The sequence below is a fragment of the Passer montanus genome, unplaced genomic scaffold, assembly GCF_014805655.1.
Source record: "Passer montanus isolate IOZ18808 unplaced genomic scaffold, ASM1480565v1 scaffold25, whole genome shotgun sequence".
NCBI classification, from domain to species: domain Eukaryota; kingdom Metazoa; phylum Chordata; class Aves; order Passeriformes; family Passeridae; genus Passer; species Passer montanus.
Window position 1 is genome coordinate 6691638 of NW_024367149.1, and position 20878 is coordinate 6712515.

General features: G+C 43.8%; 1 protein-coding gene and 1 long non-coding RNA gene across 2 annotated transcripts in view; both read right to left on the minus strand.

Annotated features, from left to right (window-relative positions):
- FAF1 (Fas associated factor 1) overlaps positions 1-16822 on the minus strand; it is a 150089-nt gene extending 133267 nt beyond the window's left edge. Inside the window, exons 1-2 of the mRNA XM_039711387.1 lie at positions 16524-16822; positions 85-153 (exon numbers count right to left, since the gene is read on the minus strand). Of these exons, the coding sequence (XP_039567321.1) occupies positions 85-153; positions 16524-16568 (114 nt within the window). The 5' untranslated portion in view covers positions 16569-16822. The remainder of the gene's footprint in view (positions 1-84; positions 154-16523) is intronic.
- Positions 16823-18905: 2083 nt separating this feature from the next.
- LOC120503172 lies at positions 18906-20472 on the minus strand. The gene is made up of 2 exons (XR_005627673.1): positions 20036-20472; positions 18906-19676 (listed from the first exon to the last, which is right to left on the minus strand). It is a non-coding gene; the product is annotated as an uncharacterized LOC120503172 (long non-coding RNA).
- Positions 20473-20878: the final 406 nt, after the last annotated feature.

Below are 20878 nucleotides of genomic sequence, written 5' to 3' on the forward strand. Positions count from 1 at the left end.
AATAAAGCTACCAGCTGTCTTAGCAAGATGCCATGTCACTGTTTGTGGGGTTGATCTATGAAGTCATTTTCTTAGAATACTTACCACTAAATCCCAGTTATTTTGTTCAAGCAACGTTATAGCTTCATCAATATTTTCAATACCAGTACATGCCTAAAAATAAAAAGAAGCAGTAAACAGAATTAAAAGCATTGATCAAAATCAGGGTATTAATACTTATAATTCCATTAATTTCAGCAGGATGACAGGAAAAGTATAGGTTTTCCCTTTCTGTTACAAAAGGGTAATCCAGAAATCAGACTTCAAGTTTTAAACACCAAACATTTAGACATAATTCCCTGTTCCACCAGAGGACTCTTGTGTAACCTTGAGCAAGCCACCTAGGGAAGCAAGACCAAGTAGTTATTTGTAAAATTAGGACAACAGTGCTGTCCCATAAAGGTGTTTTACCTTCAAAACTCTGAAGCACTCATACTACTTTAAAAGGGAGCACAAAAAACCTCAAAGTTCTAGCCCTGTACTCTGGCTTTACTTCGTTCAAGAAATCTAACACAATAGCATTTTTAAGGTAGTGTTAACTCTCATAAAACTTACTTTGAACTGAGCTTAATTCCATCTACTCTACAAAAACTGAGATGCAGCAACCTGCTGCCTTTTTTTGATACCCAGACCTTTTCAACTATTCAACTTCAGCAAGCAGAGCATTGCTATATTCATTCTGCCATATATTTGCCACCATTCACATTGAAGCATATCAGGTATATTCACCAAAAGAGAAACAAGGAAAGAGCTAAGTCTCTTTCTGGAATTTATCTTTCATCATAACTGTATTCAAACATACAAGAGGAGTTCAGACTTTTACAAGATCTGAAACATGATTGTCTTCCTTCTGCTCCACCACACAGTTATATAAAACTATGGCATAAAAAACTGCATCCAAAAAAATAAAAAAAAAAATAACCTTTTAACAGTAGTAACACAGAGCTAGATAGCAAGAGCAAACAGATCAGTTTTCCTGATTCTCTTTATGTTGTAAGAGAAGAAGGAGGCTACGCAAACACTTTTTTCCTTCCGAGACATAAAGAGCCATCATCAGGTCATGTATTTCCCAAGTTCTTTTTTCCCAATTTACAACCATGAAAACATAAATAGAAGAAATCACGAAGAAATTGAAGGCTAATTCTCTCTTCCTAAATTCAACCCTGAAAAAATCCACACTTACAAAGCACTACATGCAGTATGTCAAAACAAAATGGACCAGTCTGAAGGACAAGATGAAATTATGGAGAATTTTGCCTGCAGAGGAGAGGCAGCAGTTTCTACTGTGCACTACAGTGCCCTCCTCACCACATTGATCCTCTCTGCAACAAGACAAAATTTCTTCCACTTCAGAGCATGCTGTGTTAATGCTGAATTTCACCCACTTCACATTGGGAGTGCTAAAAAATACCACTTTGCTCCTCAGAAGCATCATTTTGCCTTCTTTTCATTATTTCTTGCAGTTATTTCTGAAATTAAAAATGGAACAAAACTTCAACACAATCCCCAGCAAATGCTTACACATTTATATACACTTATGCCAGGTAGGTTTGCAGAGTACAGGTCCTGAGCTTGTCATTTCTGAAATCACAGGATGGTTCATACTACCATTAACCTGCCACTGGAACTGATATCAACAGATCTGATGCAAAAATCCTGCTTTGAGGAAAAGCTCTGCAGAAGTCTGAGATTCTGTTTAAATCCCAGTGAAATACACTTAATCTGGTCATTACAGAAATAGTTACTATTTCTCATTTGTCAGGCCTCCAAAATCTGCATGACTTTTTTAAGAACTACCCTGTGTTCCAACCTACAACAAGAACTTGACCAACAATGTGTTGTTTTCATCCCTGGGCTGTGCAGATGAAGTTGAGGAGATGGCACCTACAATACAGGTTTTAACACTGGTTTTAGTTGTCCCCTCTTTTTATTGTTCCTGCAGCTCTGCTGACTTGCCACTGTCCTCTCTCAGCCCATACGAACTGCAAATCAATTCAGCTCATTTTGGCATACTCTCATTTTGAGATAAACTAAACAAAATTAGCTTATCCTTCTGCCAGAGCACACAGTGAAAGGAGTTAACTCATCCCAGTGAGGGCAGAGTAATTAAACAGCTAATTCACCTGGTGTCTGCATCCTTCCTGAATCATCTTTCTGGTGATTTACAATGTAAAATAGAAGCCTGCTCTTGGTCACTTAGCAATGCAGAGTCACTGGGTAACAAGAACAGACAGGTGTAAACACCAGCTGAAAATAAAGATCATCAGAATTCTTAATAGCCAATACAAGCATTTTTGGTTAAAATCTTCGCACCATTTTTACAGTCCTAATATTTGACTTTGTGGAGCTCTCTTTGAAAGATTTCACTTTCCAGACGGATCATTTTTGCTAGTTGTCAATGAAACAGAAAACAAACATTTCAGAATTGCACCAGGAAAGAATGAGTGCAAAAGAGACATTCCCAGATCTTCAACACACTGTTAATGTCAAAGTCGCAGCAAATTAAGATTATTTAGAATCTTATTATACTTCAGTATTTCAACATTCAAATACTACATACTACAACATACAAATCTTTGTATCAAGTCAAAAGCCATCAGTGAGACCAAAAACCCCCAGCAACCAAAAACTAAAGCTGCTTCCTTGTCATCACCTGCATCATGCCATGCAAGCTAAACTAAAGAAAATCACCTGGTTTGCATGTCTTTGATTTTCCCTAAGAAATTAAGCACACGAGACAGGCAGTCCCTCAATGGCAAGCGTGACATGACGTCAAAGGCTCTGTGGTGACAGATCAGTCCCAGAACAACCTGGCCTGCTCCTGCCTTAGTTTCCTTTAGGGAAAGGCACACAGGAAAGCAGCAGGTTCTGCGAGCAACACAATTAACAAAGTCTGGTTCGGTTCCTCATGGGCTTGCCTCTCATCCCCAATTGCAAGGTCTGATTTCAGCTTTTCCTATGGCTGGAATATTTATAAGGGCTTCTTCTAATGGACTACTTCCCATATTACCTGGCTGTATTTTCATTATATTTGGAATACTTTCATTAGTACAAGTCCAAGGGACACCTGGCACCTTAGGGCTCTATGCCTCACTTATCTAGAAAGGCACACTAGAATTCACAGGGTTTAATTATTTACAATACACAAAGATGTTTTCCTCATGTTTATTCCTTTTATTCTACCCAAGCAAGAAGCAAACAAACAAAAATTTAATGGGAATAAGAAAGTTAAATTTGTTCAGAAACAGAAGTGAAAAAATCCTTAAAAATATAGCATAGCAGATGAGCCCTAAAGATGCAAAAATGCATCTTTGAGCAAGTAAAGAGAGAGGCTGAGGAAACTTTTTATTATTCACAGATTTTTATTCAGCTTTATTTTCATGAGAGACCTGCTTAACAGAAGGCATTAAATATTTTAAAAGAAAATTCCTACCAGAATACTACTAAATCTTGTTTCAATGAACAACCAGCACATCCTCTAAGTCATTAAAAGATGAAAGAAACAAACCACCACAGGAAAGTTAAAACCTTGAAGGCTCACTGATTTGTAAACCTTTACACATCAGAAAGAAACCAAAGAACCTTTTTTGGAAGACAAAGGAGAAGAAAAGGTAGAACAAGTTCTTCCTCCTCTCTGCATTTCCTGTAAATCTAGGATATCATTTTCAGCCTTCACAGCAGCTCCAGAGACTCTGCAGTCACTTCTGTGCTTTTCCAGACCACACAAGAGGAAAACGAACGCGAAGATGAGAAAACTATTGTTGTGTGCTGAATACAAAATCAGATTCTGAAGATAAAGTTACTGAATATTAAAACAACTTTCTTAGCATCCTGCTTTTCCAGGGCAGGTAAGCGTTTTCCACCAGGCAGATTGAAATTTTTACATAATAAATTTTAAGAGTGTTCTCCAAATTTTTTCCAGGTAGTTTCATATCCCCACAGCAATCAAGACCTTACCCTTGGAATGTTTCACAGGTAACCATTAGGGTGCTATCCTTGCATAGTAACATTAACCTTAATAAAAGAAGCAAAGTAGTTTCTGAGGAAATAATTCAACAGGAAAGAAGTTGTGAGGGCAGACAGACACCAAGGCATTTGAGGCAAACCTAGGAGCTGCATCCAGAAAGCTGTAATGCAGGATGCCAGACTGACTCTCCTAAATCCCCTGCAGGATAGTCTGACCCCAGCAGCTGTAACAGCTGGATGTGGGTTTTGAGACCCTCTGTGACACCCCACCCCACCAGCCCAGGCTCCAGCCCACCTCCACAGCCCAGGGAAGCAGCTGCCTTCCCCATCTGGCAGCAGCTGCTCCCCGGCACCTGCTGCAGGGATGCAGGCAGTTGTTCCATGGCAGAGCTGGAAGGGCCAGCTGCTGCTGCCAGCACAGAGCCAGGCTGATCCTGCAGGGCTGATCCTGCAGGGCTGCTCCTGCAGCAGGGCTGGAGAGCAGCAGCAGCTGCTGACACTCACACACACTGACACTGCTGCCCCGGCAGGCAGCGCCTGCAGCTGCTGCACAGGAGCTGGCAGCACGTGGCATTTGGCAGCAAGGCATGATGCCTCTCACCTGTGACACCATTCCCCTTCTGGCCAAGGCAAAATGCAGCAGGCAAAGTATCCAAAAGGCCACTTTTGGCCCAACAGCAGTAGCTGGATATGGAGGACTAAGTCTCAACGTTCCTTTTGAACAATTTCATACTTCCTTTGGGTACCAATAGTAGCTGTATTTTCTCAAAAAACGGGACCATCTAACCCAAACTAGGCCTAGAACATTTTGTACAACACGTTCAGCCCCACTAAAACCAGGCAGATAGACAGCTGTGAATTACACTGGGTACCACTTGCTTCTGTAACAGTCAGATGAAAAATAAAATAATCCACAGCTCAGCCCATCATTTCAATGTTTAGCCAAACGCTACAATGCCCAAAGAAACAACTGCATGGAGGTACCACAAGATTCAACTGGATTGCCTAGGAAGAAAAGCTTTCACCCTCTGAGATCTCCTGCAAAAGCTCAGGAAGTCAGCATTAACACACCTTCAAGTGCACAGACAACACTCTAGGAAGTGCTTACTTTTGAAAGCACCAAATAAATTTTTATCACTAGATAGAGCACGGCAGCTAGAGTTAACTCTATTCCATAAAGATATATGAGGTTTTCAAGAGACATAAGAAATGCTGCCAAAGAACATACATTGTCAAAAATCAATTCACTATCCCTTGGGTAATTTACTTCTCAAAAATTGAGAGAGACTAAGCTTGGAAAACTCTTTCAGTCCAGGGCACAAGCCTGCTCAGAAGGACAGCTGAATTACCCAGATCAGCAGCTTAAAAACAACAAACCACTCAGAGATGTTCTGAGTAGCATTTGAGCTATAGCAAAGGATATTATCTATCTCCTTGCATATTTCCTGTGTAAAAGAACCAAGATTTACCTTACTGTTTTACTGTTACATTTACCTCTTCAATTACAACCAGAGAGTTCACAGACACACTTCAATTCCCTGGCAGGTTTTGCACATCTCCAAAGACAGGGAGTCTACAGCCTCTCTGGGCATTTTGTTCCAGTGCTTTACCACCTTCACTGAGAATTGTTTTTCTTTATATTTAATTATAATTTCCCAAGCTGTAACCTATATCCACTGCCTCTCACCCTCAGACTCCAACTCCTAGAGAAATTTGATTCTGTATTGTCTGTTATCACCCACTGTACAACTGAGACAGCAACTAGATCCTCCTGCAGCCTCCTCTCTCCCAGGCTACACAAAGCCAGCTCCCTTAACATCACCTTTCACACAAAAATGCTCCAGCCTCCTCCCTTCCTAGGTAACCCTTCACTGGACTTGCTCTGCCTTGGCAGTGGAGTGACTGATAGTGAACCCAGTACTCCTGGCAGCAGTGGTGTCACCTGTACAATGACAAAGCATGGCCTCCCTCAGGCTCCTGGAACACTGGTACAGCCCACTAAGTGGTAAAAAGTGCTTCTAGAAAAATCCTTAGGTTCCCTTTCCAAGCATTCCTAACAAAAATCAGGTTTCTGGATGCAAGATTTTTAAACAATCCAATCCTGAGTTTCCTCTTTCTAGACTCAAGTATAGTACTTCATTTCTTTTTCCCATTCATTATGAGGAGAATGGCTCAGTAATCAAGGATAATTATCTAGTCTACAAAGAACCAAGGCTAGCTCCAGATTATATCAGCTAGAAACCCACTCAAACCTAGAAAGATTTGGGATACTATTTCACCCATGAGACGTTAATAAGTCAGCAAATTTTCTTTAAATTCACACATATACTGTTGCAATGGTGATTACTACAAAGCTACTGAAACAAAGTGTAACAATTCTTCCCCCAAAACAGGAAAAGTTAAGCCAATATGCCTAGCCAAGCAAGTAAGGGTTTTAGTACCATAATATCAAATTTAAGATGCCTGTGGAACTCCCTTCTGAGCTATCAAGAGATGCAGCACATTCAGACACTCACAATTTAGATTTTTTGGTACCCCAGCTCTTCTCATCCCAGAGTCCCACCAGTATCAGGATCACCTCCACAGACTTCATCAGCTCCACCCCTCTGTGGCATCCCTGCTCATTTTGACCCTGCAACAGCCCTACCAATGTATCGAGACTGTTCTAAATATGACTCATCCGTGGTTATGAAATTAACTTTTACTTCTGTTTCAGACAAATACTTAAAAAACAACATCCAGGCATATCGACCAAGACACAGACTGAAAGGTCACCTACTGCAAACATCTAACTGAAGAGATAAGAATGATTCTCTGATTTTTTTCATAACTCAGAAGACCATCTGGTAAAAATAAAGCAGATTCACCAGCTGTTTGTTTAGCAAAAACAAGCTCATTTACTTACCAGCATCAGAAATCAAGAAAGGGTTTTAGGCAATTATGCCAGAATAAAGTTTGCCCAACGCATTTCAACTCCCACACCCAACTATTTACAAGTTTCATCATTCTCCTATTTGAGCATCCCCTTAAGCAAAGTGAGGTAGGGAAGGAAGGGGGGAGAAGGAAAAATAATATTTTTGAAGGTCACAGAAGACATTTCAACCTGTAGCTACCAAGCAGACAGGAGTGAACTTTGCCCACACTCTGAGATGACTGCAAGCCTTCCAAACAAAGCAAGCTGGGGACAAAGTCTAAACTGGTAGCATGAAACTCTAACCACTTCTCAGCAGAACTAACTAACTCAGCACCACACTAACCACGTTCAAATGGATTCCAGCAGACTGTAAACTCTCTCAAGACTCTGGAGCAAATTCTGATTCCAGAATACCACGAAGGCAGATCCCTGGGAAGCCCATGAGCTGAGCCAAGACATGAACTCAAGCCTCCCAAGCCCCATGCTAACACTCCAGTGTCTAAGCCACACACGTTACATACAAAGAGCAGTGGTCAAACTGAATTAAAAAACAAACCAAAAGTCAGTACCCATTAATTAGTACCCTATGCTACCAAACCCATTTGTCTTTCCTGAGGACTGAAGACAGCCTTTACCCAACAAACATGTTTTAGTTAGGATTTTCCCAAAGTTTCTGTGTTTGTTTAATACTTTTATTAAGTATGTCAGTGAAGGCAAAACCCCAAGGTTTCCTGAATCATTTTGCCCTTACAGTATCAGATAAGAAAAACTGATGGAAAGAAGCAAATAATTGTATGGGTCAAACAAACACTTGCTGCACATTTGCACTCATCTCCTTTCTCCTCATTGTCTCAAAAGCAGCAGAACTTTAAAAACAACCTCAATAGTAAATAAAAGCCACTTTCTAGACAAGCACAGAAAGGAAGAGTACTCATCCATACAAAAGACTATTTTAGTCAGCATTTCACAAACACTCTTTTCAATTTTTTTATTTTTTTTTTAAGAACAGGATAGCAAGCAAAGACATACTCTTCAAAACCTGGAAAAGGTACTGGCATGGTTTAACTCCAGTCAGCAGCCATGCCCTATGGAACTGCTCACTCACTGCCCCAGCAGTGGGACCAGATAGAGAATCAGAAGGGTAAAAGCTGGAAAACTCAGTTGGAGCTAAAGACAACTTAATAGGGAAAGCAAAAGCCACCCACATGAGCAAAACAATACAAAGAAATAATTCCCTGTTTCCCATGGGCAGGCAGGTGTTCAGCCACTTCCAGGACAACGGGGTCCCACCACATGTAGTGGTTACTTGGGAAGACAAACACCAACACTCTGAAGATCCTCTCTTCCTCTTTCTTCCCCCCACTTCACACACCAAGCATGATGTCATACGGTCTGGAAAATCCCTTTGGTCAGTTTGGGTCCCCTGTCCCAGCTGTGTCTCCTCCCAACTTCCTGTGCACCTCAGCCCTTTCCCAGTGCAGCAGTACAAAAAGCAGAAAAGGCCTTGGCGCTGAGCAAACTCAGCTCAGGAACAGCAAAAACATCTCCTTATTATCAACTCCGTGTTCAGCACAAATCCAAAGCAGAGCCCCATAACAGCCACTGGGAAGAAAATTAACTCTACCCCAGCCAAAACCAACAGGCATCCAGAGCAGGGAAACAGAAGCACATTCAAACTCCAAGCACAGGCCATACCAAGAGCACAGGCCAACAAGGGCTGAAAAGAAAAGAAAAAAAATTTGTTTTCTAAAGACATTAATATTATATAAGCTTTTAAAAGCATCAGGTCAAGAAAGCCTGACAGTAAATTAGTGGGACCAAAGGAAGAAAATAAGTATTCAAAGAAGGCAAGGACAAATCAGAAAAGCTACATGAATTCTGTGCACTGATATCCACTACTGAGGAACTTTCCAGATCATCCTGTAACACAGATGATCTGTACAGAAAACTCTCACCATAAAATGTCAGCAGAGACACACACAGTAAACCATTATATTTGTGAGAGTCCCCAGAACTCTAAAGGAACTTAAATACAAGTTTTTCACTTGTAGACTCCTCTTTAAATCAGTTTGATTAAAGGTGAAATCAGCACCACATTCCCACAGTGTTGTGGTGTAAACCAGAAGGGGTTAATATTTCTACAGTTCAAATTTTACTTCTGTACTAATAAGAAACAGCAGAAATTCCAATAAAGCACATAGAACAGGCTCAGTATGTACATGTATACGACACACTGAGGAAAAGTGAACACAGCTTCTACAGAACAAACACATATCACAAAACTACCCAAATGTCTCTCAAGAACTCAGTCAGTTGAAGAACACAAGACTAACTCAAGCAGGCACAGTTTATTTCCAAAGTTTTACAACAAACCCCATCATCAAGCTTTCAAAATGCTGACTTCCAGAAACTAGGATGAGGCAAATCCATTCACATTCTGTCTCTTTCAGCTCTTTCCTAAGGACCAGCCACTGCTGTACAAGAGACATTAGGCCAGCTGGGTCTTCGATCTGAGCTGATATGGCACCTTTGGTATTTGCTCACACAAACAACCTGACCTTTAGAAAAAAAAATTATAGAAATGACTCAGTTTCAGTGTTCTTGTCTTTACAAAGTGTTTCCCACAATGGATAAAATATGAAACTTATATAAAATAACCCAAGGGCTAACGTATTCTGTTCTAGTTTCAAAATGTCTCTTAAGAACTTCAGCTTTAATGAATTATCTTTTGAAAGCATTAACTACTGCTGTGGAACAAAGACCTGCTCAACCAGTCAGACATAGAGGACCAGTAGATGACTATTTCAATAGACCAAACAACATGTCATGCATACATGCGGGCTTTGATTTCCTCTTTGAGCAGTTTCTTTTTACAATTGCACATTAACTCGTCAACTCTAAAAAATGGGCTTAATTAGTAGGTATCAATCCAGCCAGTAAGAATGTCATTTCCTTACATCCAAATAATGAGGGACGAGTAAAATGTTAGGTACTTCCCCAGGCCTTTTATTCCAGTTCCTACAGTAGTTAAAGGAAAGGACTCATCTAATGGCTGCATGCCCCACATATGCACAAATTTATTCACTGACTAGAAAAATATGAGATCCTATCAGAGATATGCCATGTAGTTCCTTTAAAAAGCTACCTTCTACTTCTAGTATGGAAGTGTGTGAAAACTAGGCTTGCAATGGTAACTGAACCATAAGAACTGCCCAAATACAGAGGAAAATTCTACCCTTTCAGGTTTTCCAGCTCCAACACAACATTCTCAAGATGGGAGACTCTCAAGACCCCTTAAGAGAGGTAACAAATGGCTCAAATGCTCATCCTCTCCCACACCTCCTTCCACACAGAAATATGAACTCAGTAAGTGTAAAGTTTACTGTAAATGATTCTTGTTTACCAACATATATTACCCATTTTGTATTTTCAATATGACAAATCATTTTCACAGTATCTTTCAATGAAAGCCCATTCCTAGCCTTTGGGAGGACACATAATTAATAATTTCAATATTATAATTAGTACTGGTTGTCATGGCATTTGAAAAAGGATCCTACAGCTACCACCTCTCAATCTGTTTCAGTGACCTACTAACCCAAATACCTATATGAATGGGCTGATGGAAATGGTGACATGATTACTATGATGTGAAGAGTCTTTTCAAGGTAATTGAATGAAAAAAACAGAACAAGCCTCTTTCTAAAGACAAATTGGTGCTCCAGTGGTAAATTATTCAGCTTCCTACAGCAGGGGTGTAATGCACACAAATCATAGTCAAAGTAGCCTCTTTCTTTTCTATAAATGTCAGTTAGGATTTCTAATTAACTATCTGCCCTTACATCAGAGAAATTAACTGGCTTTTCCATGAAGAGCCATCAATGACAACATCCAAGTTATGTTTCTAAAAGGACACCACTCTTACTCCAACTTCTTATTTCTGGCTCTGGAACCCACTTCACCTTCAGTTTAAAGGCCAGTAAATCAAATTAACCTTGTTCTGATGAACCTGAACTCCAAAACCCTACAAGGTATAAATTAATAGAAGTGATGGCAGAAGTGACTGGTGGCAGGCAGTGAAAACGGCAATAACCAAGCTAGAACACACTAAGCATGCAGTATGTTTTTATCACGTCTCTTGGCCCTAGGGCCATTTACAGCAAACAAAACCAATTGTGTTCCACACCAAGAGGTCCAGCTACCAGTTCCAAAGGTGTTACTGACTGGGCAATGCACAAAATTATAATGTGATAAAATCCAACATAGATTAAAAGGAATTCTAATCAAAATGCAAATTAAGAGGCCTCACAAGTATGAACTTCAACATCCTACAGTGTCCTAAAGGCCTCTTTTTTTACAGTGAAAAACAGTCCTGTTATCTATTTTTAAATTTAACTAAAGATACAGTAACCTATATCCATTAAAACAGGTCAGGTGAAGCAGTGCAGAGCACTGACTAATCTGACTATTAGAAACCCAGCAGAGCCCACTTTTAACTAAAGACACCCAGCAGGAGGTATGATTAAACAAACCTGTCTATCCCAAACCCTGATTTCCAACCTCTAAAGTACTGGATTTCCTTCCAGCTACTGTGGAGAGCTCAGTTCAGCACCCACTGCACTCCACATTCTACAGAGAGGCCACACTAAAGAGAGGTTTTGGTTTGAGTAAGACTGAGGGCAAGACTGAGGTGTAAGCTCAGACAGATCTGAACAAATGTACACTGGGGTATAGAGGGAGACCTTCTGATGAAAATGTAGGCCTCCAAGAACTTTAAATCTTTGGAAAGTGTTCTCCAGCTTACGTTTAGACTTTGACTGGAACTCTCTTCAGCAACTACCTTTTGTTCCAAATTCCCAAACACTCCAGTGAATCCCTGCACAGAAAGCAAGAACAGCCCTTTCTGCCCCAGCACCTTAATGACAAAACACGTCTTTTTCTTTCAGAAATCAACATTAAGGACATCCACTTTGAGATTTGTCCAGAAGCCACAGTGAGTGGTTTATCCTTACAGAAATGTTTGAAACACTTTCCAGCACCCACCCTAAGTCACAGTCCAGGGCCAGAATCAAGGGTACTGACTTGAAGCTATTCCTGTATCTGCCCACCTTTTCCACCCATCAAATCTTTATACTGGCAATAGATTAAAATGACAGAAAACCTGAGCCACCATGCCAACAAGCACAAAGGAAAGCAAAGCTCACTTAGCACCCTTAAAAAAAAAATACAAATGTAAATTCTACACACAGACCGTTGGACAGTGAAAACTGTTCACAACTGAGATGATCTTCCACAGGGCTGAAGCAGACAGGAACAAAAAAAAACAAAAAAAAAAAAAAAAACCAAAAACAAACCAAAAACTTTATTTTGTCAGTTATTTAACAGTACTGTGTGAACCCCAGGTGAAAAGATTCTCCAGTTTCATTAATTTCTGCCATTCCAGAAGGAAACAAGTAGATTGAACTACAATTAAATCTTCAAAAACAAACAAAACAAAAAGTTGTAAACTGATGTATCACTGTCATGGTCAATTTTTTAATTTAAAACACAATCATTTAGCACACTTTCTCACTTTGCTGCAACTGATGGCAATGAGGCTCTTCCTTCCCAATTCCCCCTTGCTCTTCCCACAAACCTGTTTTTATGAAAGAGATTGACACAAAGTTGAAGTTTGGAAAAAAAAAAAAGACATTTTTATACACAAGTGTGTGAATCACACAAAAGTAGTCTATAATCCAGTTTTTAAAAAGTTTGGAAAAGGAAAAAAAAGCACATACCTTGGTTTCACAATGAACAGAGATGAAAGAGGGAAGAAGAAAACTACTAGAAATCCGTTGTCTCAATGAAAGCAAGGATTTTTGAGTTCTGTCATTCTGTCATTTCACTCTGAAATCCTCCCACCCTGACCAAATCCTGAGCTACTTATTTTTTGGTCAATGAAAAACATGAATTCTTTGAAAAATTTCCTCCTGAAGTTCCAGAGTGCCAGATATTCTTATAATACATGGACACACAGGATCTGGCAACCCCCACAACACTGCAACCCTTAGGCCACTCCACATTTAGGATTGTTGTGAGGACAAGCACACAGCATGAATAAAGTGGTCCTATAGGTGGACATAACTTACAAGGACAAAAATATGGTTTTGCTAATTTTAGTTCCAATCCTAAGTGAAGCTGTAAAAACAAAAGTGCTAGTGCGCAAAAACATCAGTATCTGACACTTCTGACAATACCCAAAGTTAAAATTTGGGAATAAAGACCAATCTATGTCAATTAAATGAAGCTCTGCGTAACTAAATTTTAAAAATTAAAAAGGAAAAAAATCTGTTTTCTTTATAGTGAAAAGTAGACCTTAAACTGCAAGAGATCATGAGTATATTTGTACCATGTGTGCACCTGGGTATCCCACTGAAGATGGAAGCACACTTTGCAGTAAAATACAACAAACAGAACAGTTGTTCAAAAACTGGTAAAAATTATGCCCTTATTTCCCCCAGTATGTGAAGTGTGTTACAGCATCACTTACCAATTCACATGCAGCTACCTTTTTGAAGAATTTACACTACCAAAACAAGCTGTTGTGCTTTTTCCTATGGAGTTCTTCCTTTATGCCAATGACACTTTGTGGAGAAGTTCTGAATTGCATTTAGTAAAAAAGCTAAAACTTGTTTGTGCACTGAACTCCACATCAGCTACTTCCACTGGAAACAATCAGGCTACTCATGTACAAAGCAAAGCTTCTGCATAATCTTTCCTAAGTGTGGGCCTAAGAAGGAAAAGTTAGGCAGGTTGCTTATACAGCCCACATGCATGAATATGTATTTTGTGCTCCCTGGGCAGCACACAGTAGCCTCATTAAAAAGGAGAGGAAAAGAAAATAATTATAAACCACACAGAACAGGCTTAAATTGTTTTGAAACATTAGGCAAAAATATTTTGGTAGATCACTCACTGTGCCTTACTCTATACTTAAAATATTTCATAAAATTACATGGGTTTATGTGTGTGTGTGTGTGTGTGTATACACACATATGTATTAAATATATAAATATATATATACATATGTAAAATACTTTTTAAAAATAAGTAATTCTCTTTAGTAGCTCCAAATACAGAAGTAACCTGTTACTACAATCAGAGCTAGAAAGAAAAAAAAATAAATGCAATACAAGTTCCTGCTCTAGCTGAAACCCAAGGCAAAATCCCTAATAATTCTGGAAAATACTAAATAAATCCATGAAAGCTTCACAAAAGCTTCAGTACAATTATGATTTTTTTTTTAATGGGGAGAAAAAACCCTTTCAAGGGTTTAAAGACCACTAATCTATCCCCCTTAAATACAATTTGGGAAAAGTGAGGGTGAAATGGTGATGGAAGTTTCCCTCCCAGTTTAATTCACCAAAGATTAGCTGAACTAAACTACAAAGAATTGTTTTTGAAATTTTCACTGTGTGTACCATTCTTCAACAAGACACCTCACATAAACATAGAAGATGGCAGCAGATCTCTGAGAAATATATTTATTAATTAAAAGGTACAGAAAATATAGAAGGGAAAATCATGCAGAATTACTTTGCACATAATGTTTTATTCTCCATTTTAAATTCTTACTGAATGAGTTGCAGATTCCACCAAGTATTTAAAAGACCCAAAAACCTTTACTGTTTTTTAACAGTCTACAGATACAAGGCCTAATAATGACTGACATTGTCCTTTATTAATCTGAATCTTTAATTGCATGACAATTAACAGTTCAGTACTTCAAAATCAGGTAGACACTTGATATAATCTTAAAAAAATACAATGAAACAGGAAAACAAAGCTGTCTGCTGAAATACAATAGGAAAATGTTTGGGTTCCTTTTAAGTAAGGATTGGTATATGATAAAATATTTCCTGTGTCCTAGGTTCAGACACATTATGTCATCCACCCTTGATCTAAAACTGTGACTCCACCACCCACCTGCAACTTTGTAATGATACTTACTTGTCTTCATGGTACCAAACACTGCAGTTGCTCTTATACTTTTATTAATGGTCTCAAAATCCAAGCACAACAATACTGCAAAATAGCAAAAAACACCTGCAAAGTGTAAATCTGTATTGAAAATTCTATTGAACAAATAATCTTACGTTCACCAGCCACTCATTTAATCTTCTGGGATTCCTGATTGTAAGTTCAGGTAATAATGTGGGATCCCATAAGAATCTGTTCCCACTGGAATGAATGCAGAATGGGGGTCCCAGCTTCCTTTCACACAGTGTGCTGCTCCTGGAAAAACTCCTTTGTGAAATCCCAGCCCTAAAACTGGGATGTCATCCCTCACACACACAAAAGCACCGCCAAGTACAACAAAGTAGTGTCAATTCAGTAACATTTGGTGGGCATTTTAATGAATACAGGTGTAAGATATGGGGTGCAGGAGGGGATGACAGCTCCCTGTTACCAGCTGGGAACTCCATGAGTTACGTCAGTGAGATACCAGGCACCTTTTGCAACAGAGGAATTACTTAATTACCTCATACACAGGAATTACTGTGCACACTACATCACCCTACCTGTAGAGCTCCAAAGAAACACACACACAGAGTGCATTGGAGAGATTACTTTTCTTTTCTTTTCAGCTGAAAGAAATAGTTTCACTGCTAACAGTTTTTTTAAGAAGCTGAACATAGAGATGGGAGTTTCACAAATCAATCCAAGGATATCCAGGTGCCTATCCATGTAAGAACAACCACTGCAAATGACAGAGCTTAAAAAAACCCGATGGATTTAAAAGCAAATATTAAAAAAGTATATTCAAATACCATCTGATTCCCTTCCCAGATGTGTTTGGCTCCCTCCCTTATTTCACATGCAGGTATCCTCCACTTTTTTACTTGGTCTTAGAAAAACAATATAAAATAAGCAATATACACTCCTAAACACATCACTTTCACTTACAGGAAGACTTTATTCTGGAGATAAGATTTAGAAGTCTGAAGTTAAGTTACAGCCCTTTTGTAGAGAAAAGGAAAGGTAACAAACAGCTTTGCAGAGGATATTCCTCCCTTCTACACAAACACGCTGTTGTCTGGAATGGGGTGGGAAGAGTTCTACCGTCATCACAACAGTCATGGGCTGAGGCAACCATGGAGTTTAGTGTTGATGCTGGAATGGAAACACCTCTGTTCAGCACTAATCTGTAGTACCAGCAAGTGATTCACTACAAACACTGTGACAAATCATGTGGACTGGTGAGTTTTGTATCCTCCCTGGCATCTGCCTCTTCCAAGGGAGCTGCCTCACAGCTGTCCCGGGGCCTGGGTGGTTGCAGAGGGTAGGAACAAGCGAAACGGATGAAAAAGCTTTATTTTATTAATTAAAAACTGAAACTCTCCAAGTTAAAGAAGACATTTTGTCCACACACCTCGAGAGAAGAGGGCACACGCTCCCCATTTCTGACAAACAAAAACAGAAGGAAAGCGAGAGCGGAGCTTCAGAGGGTGGGCTTCACACCCACCGCCCCGGACCTCCCCACAAAGAACAAGCAGCACAGCAACGAGGAGAAAGAGAAAAGCAGCGAGAGGCCACGGCTGTGTGGCGGCGGCTTGAAATTTACCTGGAAATCAGCCAGTATCATTTCTCGGTCCATGTTGGACGCCATTGCAGCCAGCTGCGTCCCGGCTCTGCTCGGACCCGCGCACCTGGAGCCGCTGCCGCGGGGAGGACGGGGCAGGGTGGGAGCTCAGGAGCTCATGGAGGCGCCGCGCTGCGCTCGGGCTCCCGCGGCGCCCCCGGGCTGCCCCTGCCGGGGCCGAGGAGGCGACGAGGCAGGAGAGCGGCGGGCCGGGCGCGGGGCCGGGAGCGGGCAGCGCTGCCTCAGCCGCTGGCCCGGGAAGGAGGAGGAGGAGGAGGAGAAGGAGGAGGAGGAGGAGGCAGCGCCGCTCCCCGCCTGCCTCCACAGCGCCTGTGTCGCACATTTTGCCTGTCATTGAGGTCGCAAAGAGGCGCTTTGCGGCCGCCACGTGACTGCTCGCCTGTCAAGCGCTCCCGGAGCCGGGGGCGGGACCGCGCCGGGCCGGGCCGGGCCGGGCCGGGACTGCACCGAGCCCGGAGCCGCGACCGCGCCCTGCCCGGCCGCGGGGCGGACACATCCTCACGTCCCATGCCGGGGGTTGGCGGCTCCCCGGGCCCGGCCGCGGTGTCCCGGCTGGGCTCCGCCGCGGCCTAACGGGTCTGCGCGGACCGGGCTGCAGCCGTGCCCGGGCGGTGCGGGGGAACGCGGGCCGAGCGGCTGCCGGGCGGAGCGCGGCCCTGCCTGTCTGTGTGGGAGCGGGGCATCCACCCCTCCATCCACCCACCCATCCATCCATCCGTCCCTCCCTCCGTCCCTGCCCCTGTCCCTCCATCCCCCGTGCCCGCAGGTTTTGGTGCCCGCCGCGGCTCCCGGCGCGGTTCCCCCGCTCCCCGGCCCGCCCGGCCCTCGGGGAGCGGCCGCGTTCCCCCCGCGTTCCCCCCGCGTTCCCCCGGCTCAAAAGAAGGAAATGCATTTTTCGCAGGTTCTTCTGAGCCAACACACCGGGATCTGCACAGCGGCCCTCGCTCAGGCTTAGCACTCCAGCACTGTAAGATGCAATTCTATTACATACCGCAAATAAACCTGCTTTAAGTAATGCAGGTCTAAACTGATGCTCTCCAAGTCTGCCTCCTACACCCTGATGTTCGTGTACCCCCTTAGCACGGACACAAAACACACATTTGGACGCCAGCTTGCTAATTACCCCAAGGCGTTTTGCTCTGCCTGTGTGAGTGTGCTGGGGGTGTCGCAGCCGAGGTCACGGGCGCACCGAGCCGCTGCCCTGTCACTCGTGTCGCTGCATTGCCACACCTTCGAATCAAGAAGCTCTGCCGGGTTAGGAAGCAGCGTTCTTTATTGTTTCTCTGGTCCATCCGCGGGGGTTTCAGGGAGCTCCCTGCCCCCGCTGGCCCCGGGGCGAGCTGCGGGCGGAGCCCGGCGCCACCGCCGACAAAAAGAAGGGAAAAGCTCAGCTGTACCTTCAGGAGGGTCCGCGATCCCAAGGGAAGCCCTGGGGATGGCTTGGAGCCGGCTGGGTGCCTGGCGGCGCTCCGGGCGGGCTGAGGCCGCACGGAAACGCCGCTGAGGATGCGAAGCCACGGCGTCAGAGAAGCTGGGTTTTACATTTTACCGTGTTCCTGCTCTCGTTGATCCCAAGGGAAGCCCTGGGGGTGGTTTGGAGCCGGCTGGGTGCCTGGCGGCGCACGGAAACGCCGCTGAGGGTGCGAAGCCACGGCGTCAGAGAAGCTGGGTTTTGCATTTTACCGTGTTCCTGCTCTCGTTTGTGTTGGCAGGGCTTGCCAAGAGGTTTTTATTGCCCGCTGACGTGAGCTCAACAATGCGAGCTCCCCACCTCCGACCGGAGGGATGATAAATTCATTGCCCTCACACCTGCACCTTTTTTTTTCCCCCCCAGTTTGATGTTACAGACAGTTCTGTACTAAGTAGAAGGTATGGTGCAGTGCCAGGGACAGCCTATGCTAAATTACAAACAAATCCACCCACACATTACTAGAGAGTAACTATAATAAAGGCTGAAAAGCGAGTTTTAGCAGTTGGAATAAAGCCAATTAATTCCTGGCACAAATTGAAGCTATAGGTACGTTGTCAAGATTAGTTACAGGGCGTTCATGTCTATTACAGTCATATTTTAAATAATGATATCTATATTAGATCAAAACAGGAAGGATTTGATCCAGAACGTGAAGGAAAGGTGAAAAGCTGCACGTGCCCCACATCTCAGGAAGTTCACATTCAAGTCACAGCTAAAGTTTCTGTTTGCCTTCTCACAGCCTCTCTGAGCCATTCGAGGTGGGTTTTATCCTCCAACGAGTGAGAGACAAATTAGGGAGCCGATTGTTTTACTCCTTATAATGCCCGGTGATAATATCTCCCTCCAGAAGTTGTTTGTTGCTGGTTTCTTGGTTTGTTTTTTTTTTTTTTTTTTTTTCTGATGATTCTGGAGCCGATCGGGACAAATCTCCCTGTTTTAGGTGGAGTATCTTTACCACTCATGAGAGGAAATGATCAGGACTAACGAACTGCTTTCTGCAAAGACTTTTGACAGACCTGCACGGTAGAGGAAATTTGATGGCATTTTCTGGCCAGGCAGCTTTACTTGCAGGAGGCCTGCAGCACTCCAGCTACACTTTACTTAATGATTTTGCTGTGTGGCATGATTAACAGAAGATGGAAGCTTTATTCTGAACCATAAACCAACAAAAAAATAGTGTGAGACTGTTGTAATATTTGCAGGTCTAATTTTGCACTAAGTTAGCAACAGGTAACACCACCAAAGCCTGTGGATTTTAGGCAGTAATTAGTCACAAAATTAGAAGCTTATAAGCCATCGGACTGAATAATCCAAGTTTTACATATAAATTCCCTCTTTATGCAGAAATACAACTATATTTGAATAAACAGATGCTACTTGCATACATATATTTCTAGAGCTAACTTTGAGGGAAGTTATAATTTATATTTTCGCTTTTAAAAAATGAGGGAAAAAATTACTGCAGTGAGGGCCTCAAAAATAGACGTGTTTTTTCTCTCCTTTAGTGGGAATGGGAGTGGAGGGTCAGTTGATAAACCGAACAAAGTTCTTTTCCCTGCTTCGTGTGTAGGCAGCTCACACTTGTCACCTTTGTGATATTCGCAAACAAGCGTGGATGGGGGAATCAGCACAGGAAAATACAACTGCAAAGCAAAAAAGCACCCGAAGCTGAGAGGAAAGCCGGGTACAGCAGTGTGCCTTCGTTCAGCCGCAGACCCACTGCTGTGGCAGCGGCTCGGTTTGACGGCGGCGGCCCCGACTCAGGCCCCGGCCAGCTCCGGCCCCTGCCCGGCTGCCAGCGGCAGGTTCCCCCGCAGGGCAGCGCTGGAGGGGCTGCAGCCACCGCAGGTTCCCTCCCTAACGCGCCTCCCCGAGCTGTCTCGCCTGTTTACATTCAAAAATCGCTTTCCCGTGGCGTCCAGGCAGAAAACAGTCGTGCAGATTGCCCCTGCGAGCGATGGGTTACGTGTGCTTATCAGGGAGCCATGACATCGCTGCTTACCTCTCGGAGGGTTCGCTTGGCAGAACGCAGGGCTCCGAGGGTCCCTGAAACCTAAAGCAATCCAGCCATTAAAGCACTTTGAGACACTAAACACTGTTAGGCAGAGTGGCGGTGACATCCCCGTCCTGTACCATCCTCACTTCTCCGCCCTGGGAAGGAAAAGCGAAGTCCTCGCGTCTTCTTGGTGCCCGGGCGCGGTTCCCCTTCAAAATGGCATTTTCGAATCAATCAAGGACACCAGAAACGCGGGAAGCAGGCAGCGCTGCCGCGGACGGTCGCCTTCCACCGTTAAGACAACTTGACATTGACCCTTCATCCTTGACCTTGTCCTCGGGATGGGAGAGGAGCCCGCGCCGCTGCCGGGGCGGCCCGAGCGCGGAGCCGCTGCCCGCGGGGCGCCCAGCGAGGGCCAAGGGGCCAGGCCCGGCNNGGAGACCGCCGGCAGAAGCCGCGGGCAGCGCCGCGGCGGAGGCCGCCCTGCCGCCTGCCAGGCTCCCCCGACCCCGCTCCTCCCGCCGGGGCGCGGCGGCTCCCGCCGCTACACCCTCCTTTTCCTTTCATTTCCCCCCACCCTAGGCCTCAGCAGCGCTGCTCCGAAAAGCAGCCGGGCTGTGCTGGCAGCGGCGGAGCCGTGCCCGGGCTGCGCGGCCGGGGGACGGCACCGGAGCGGCGGCGGCCGGAGCGCGGCGGGGCCGGGCGAGGGGCGGGCGGGGGCCGCCGCCGGGCCTTCCTCCCGCAACCCGCCGCGCAGCGGCGGAGCCGTGCCCGGGCTGCGCGGCCGGGGGACGGCACCGGAGCGGCGGCGGCCGGAGCGCGGCGGGGCCGGGCGAGGGGCGGGCGGGA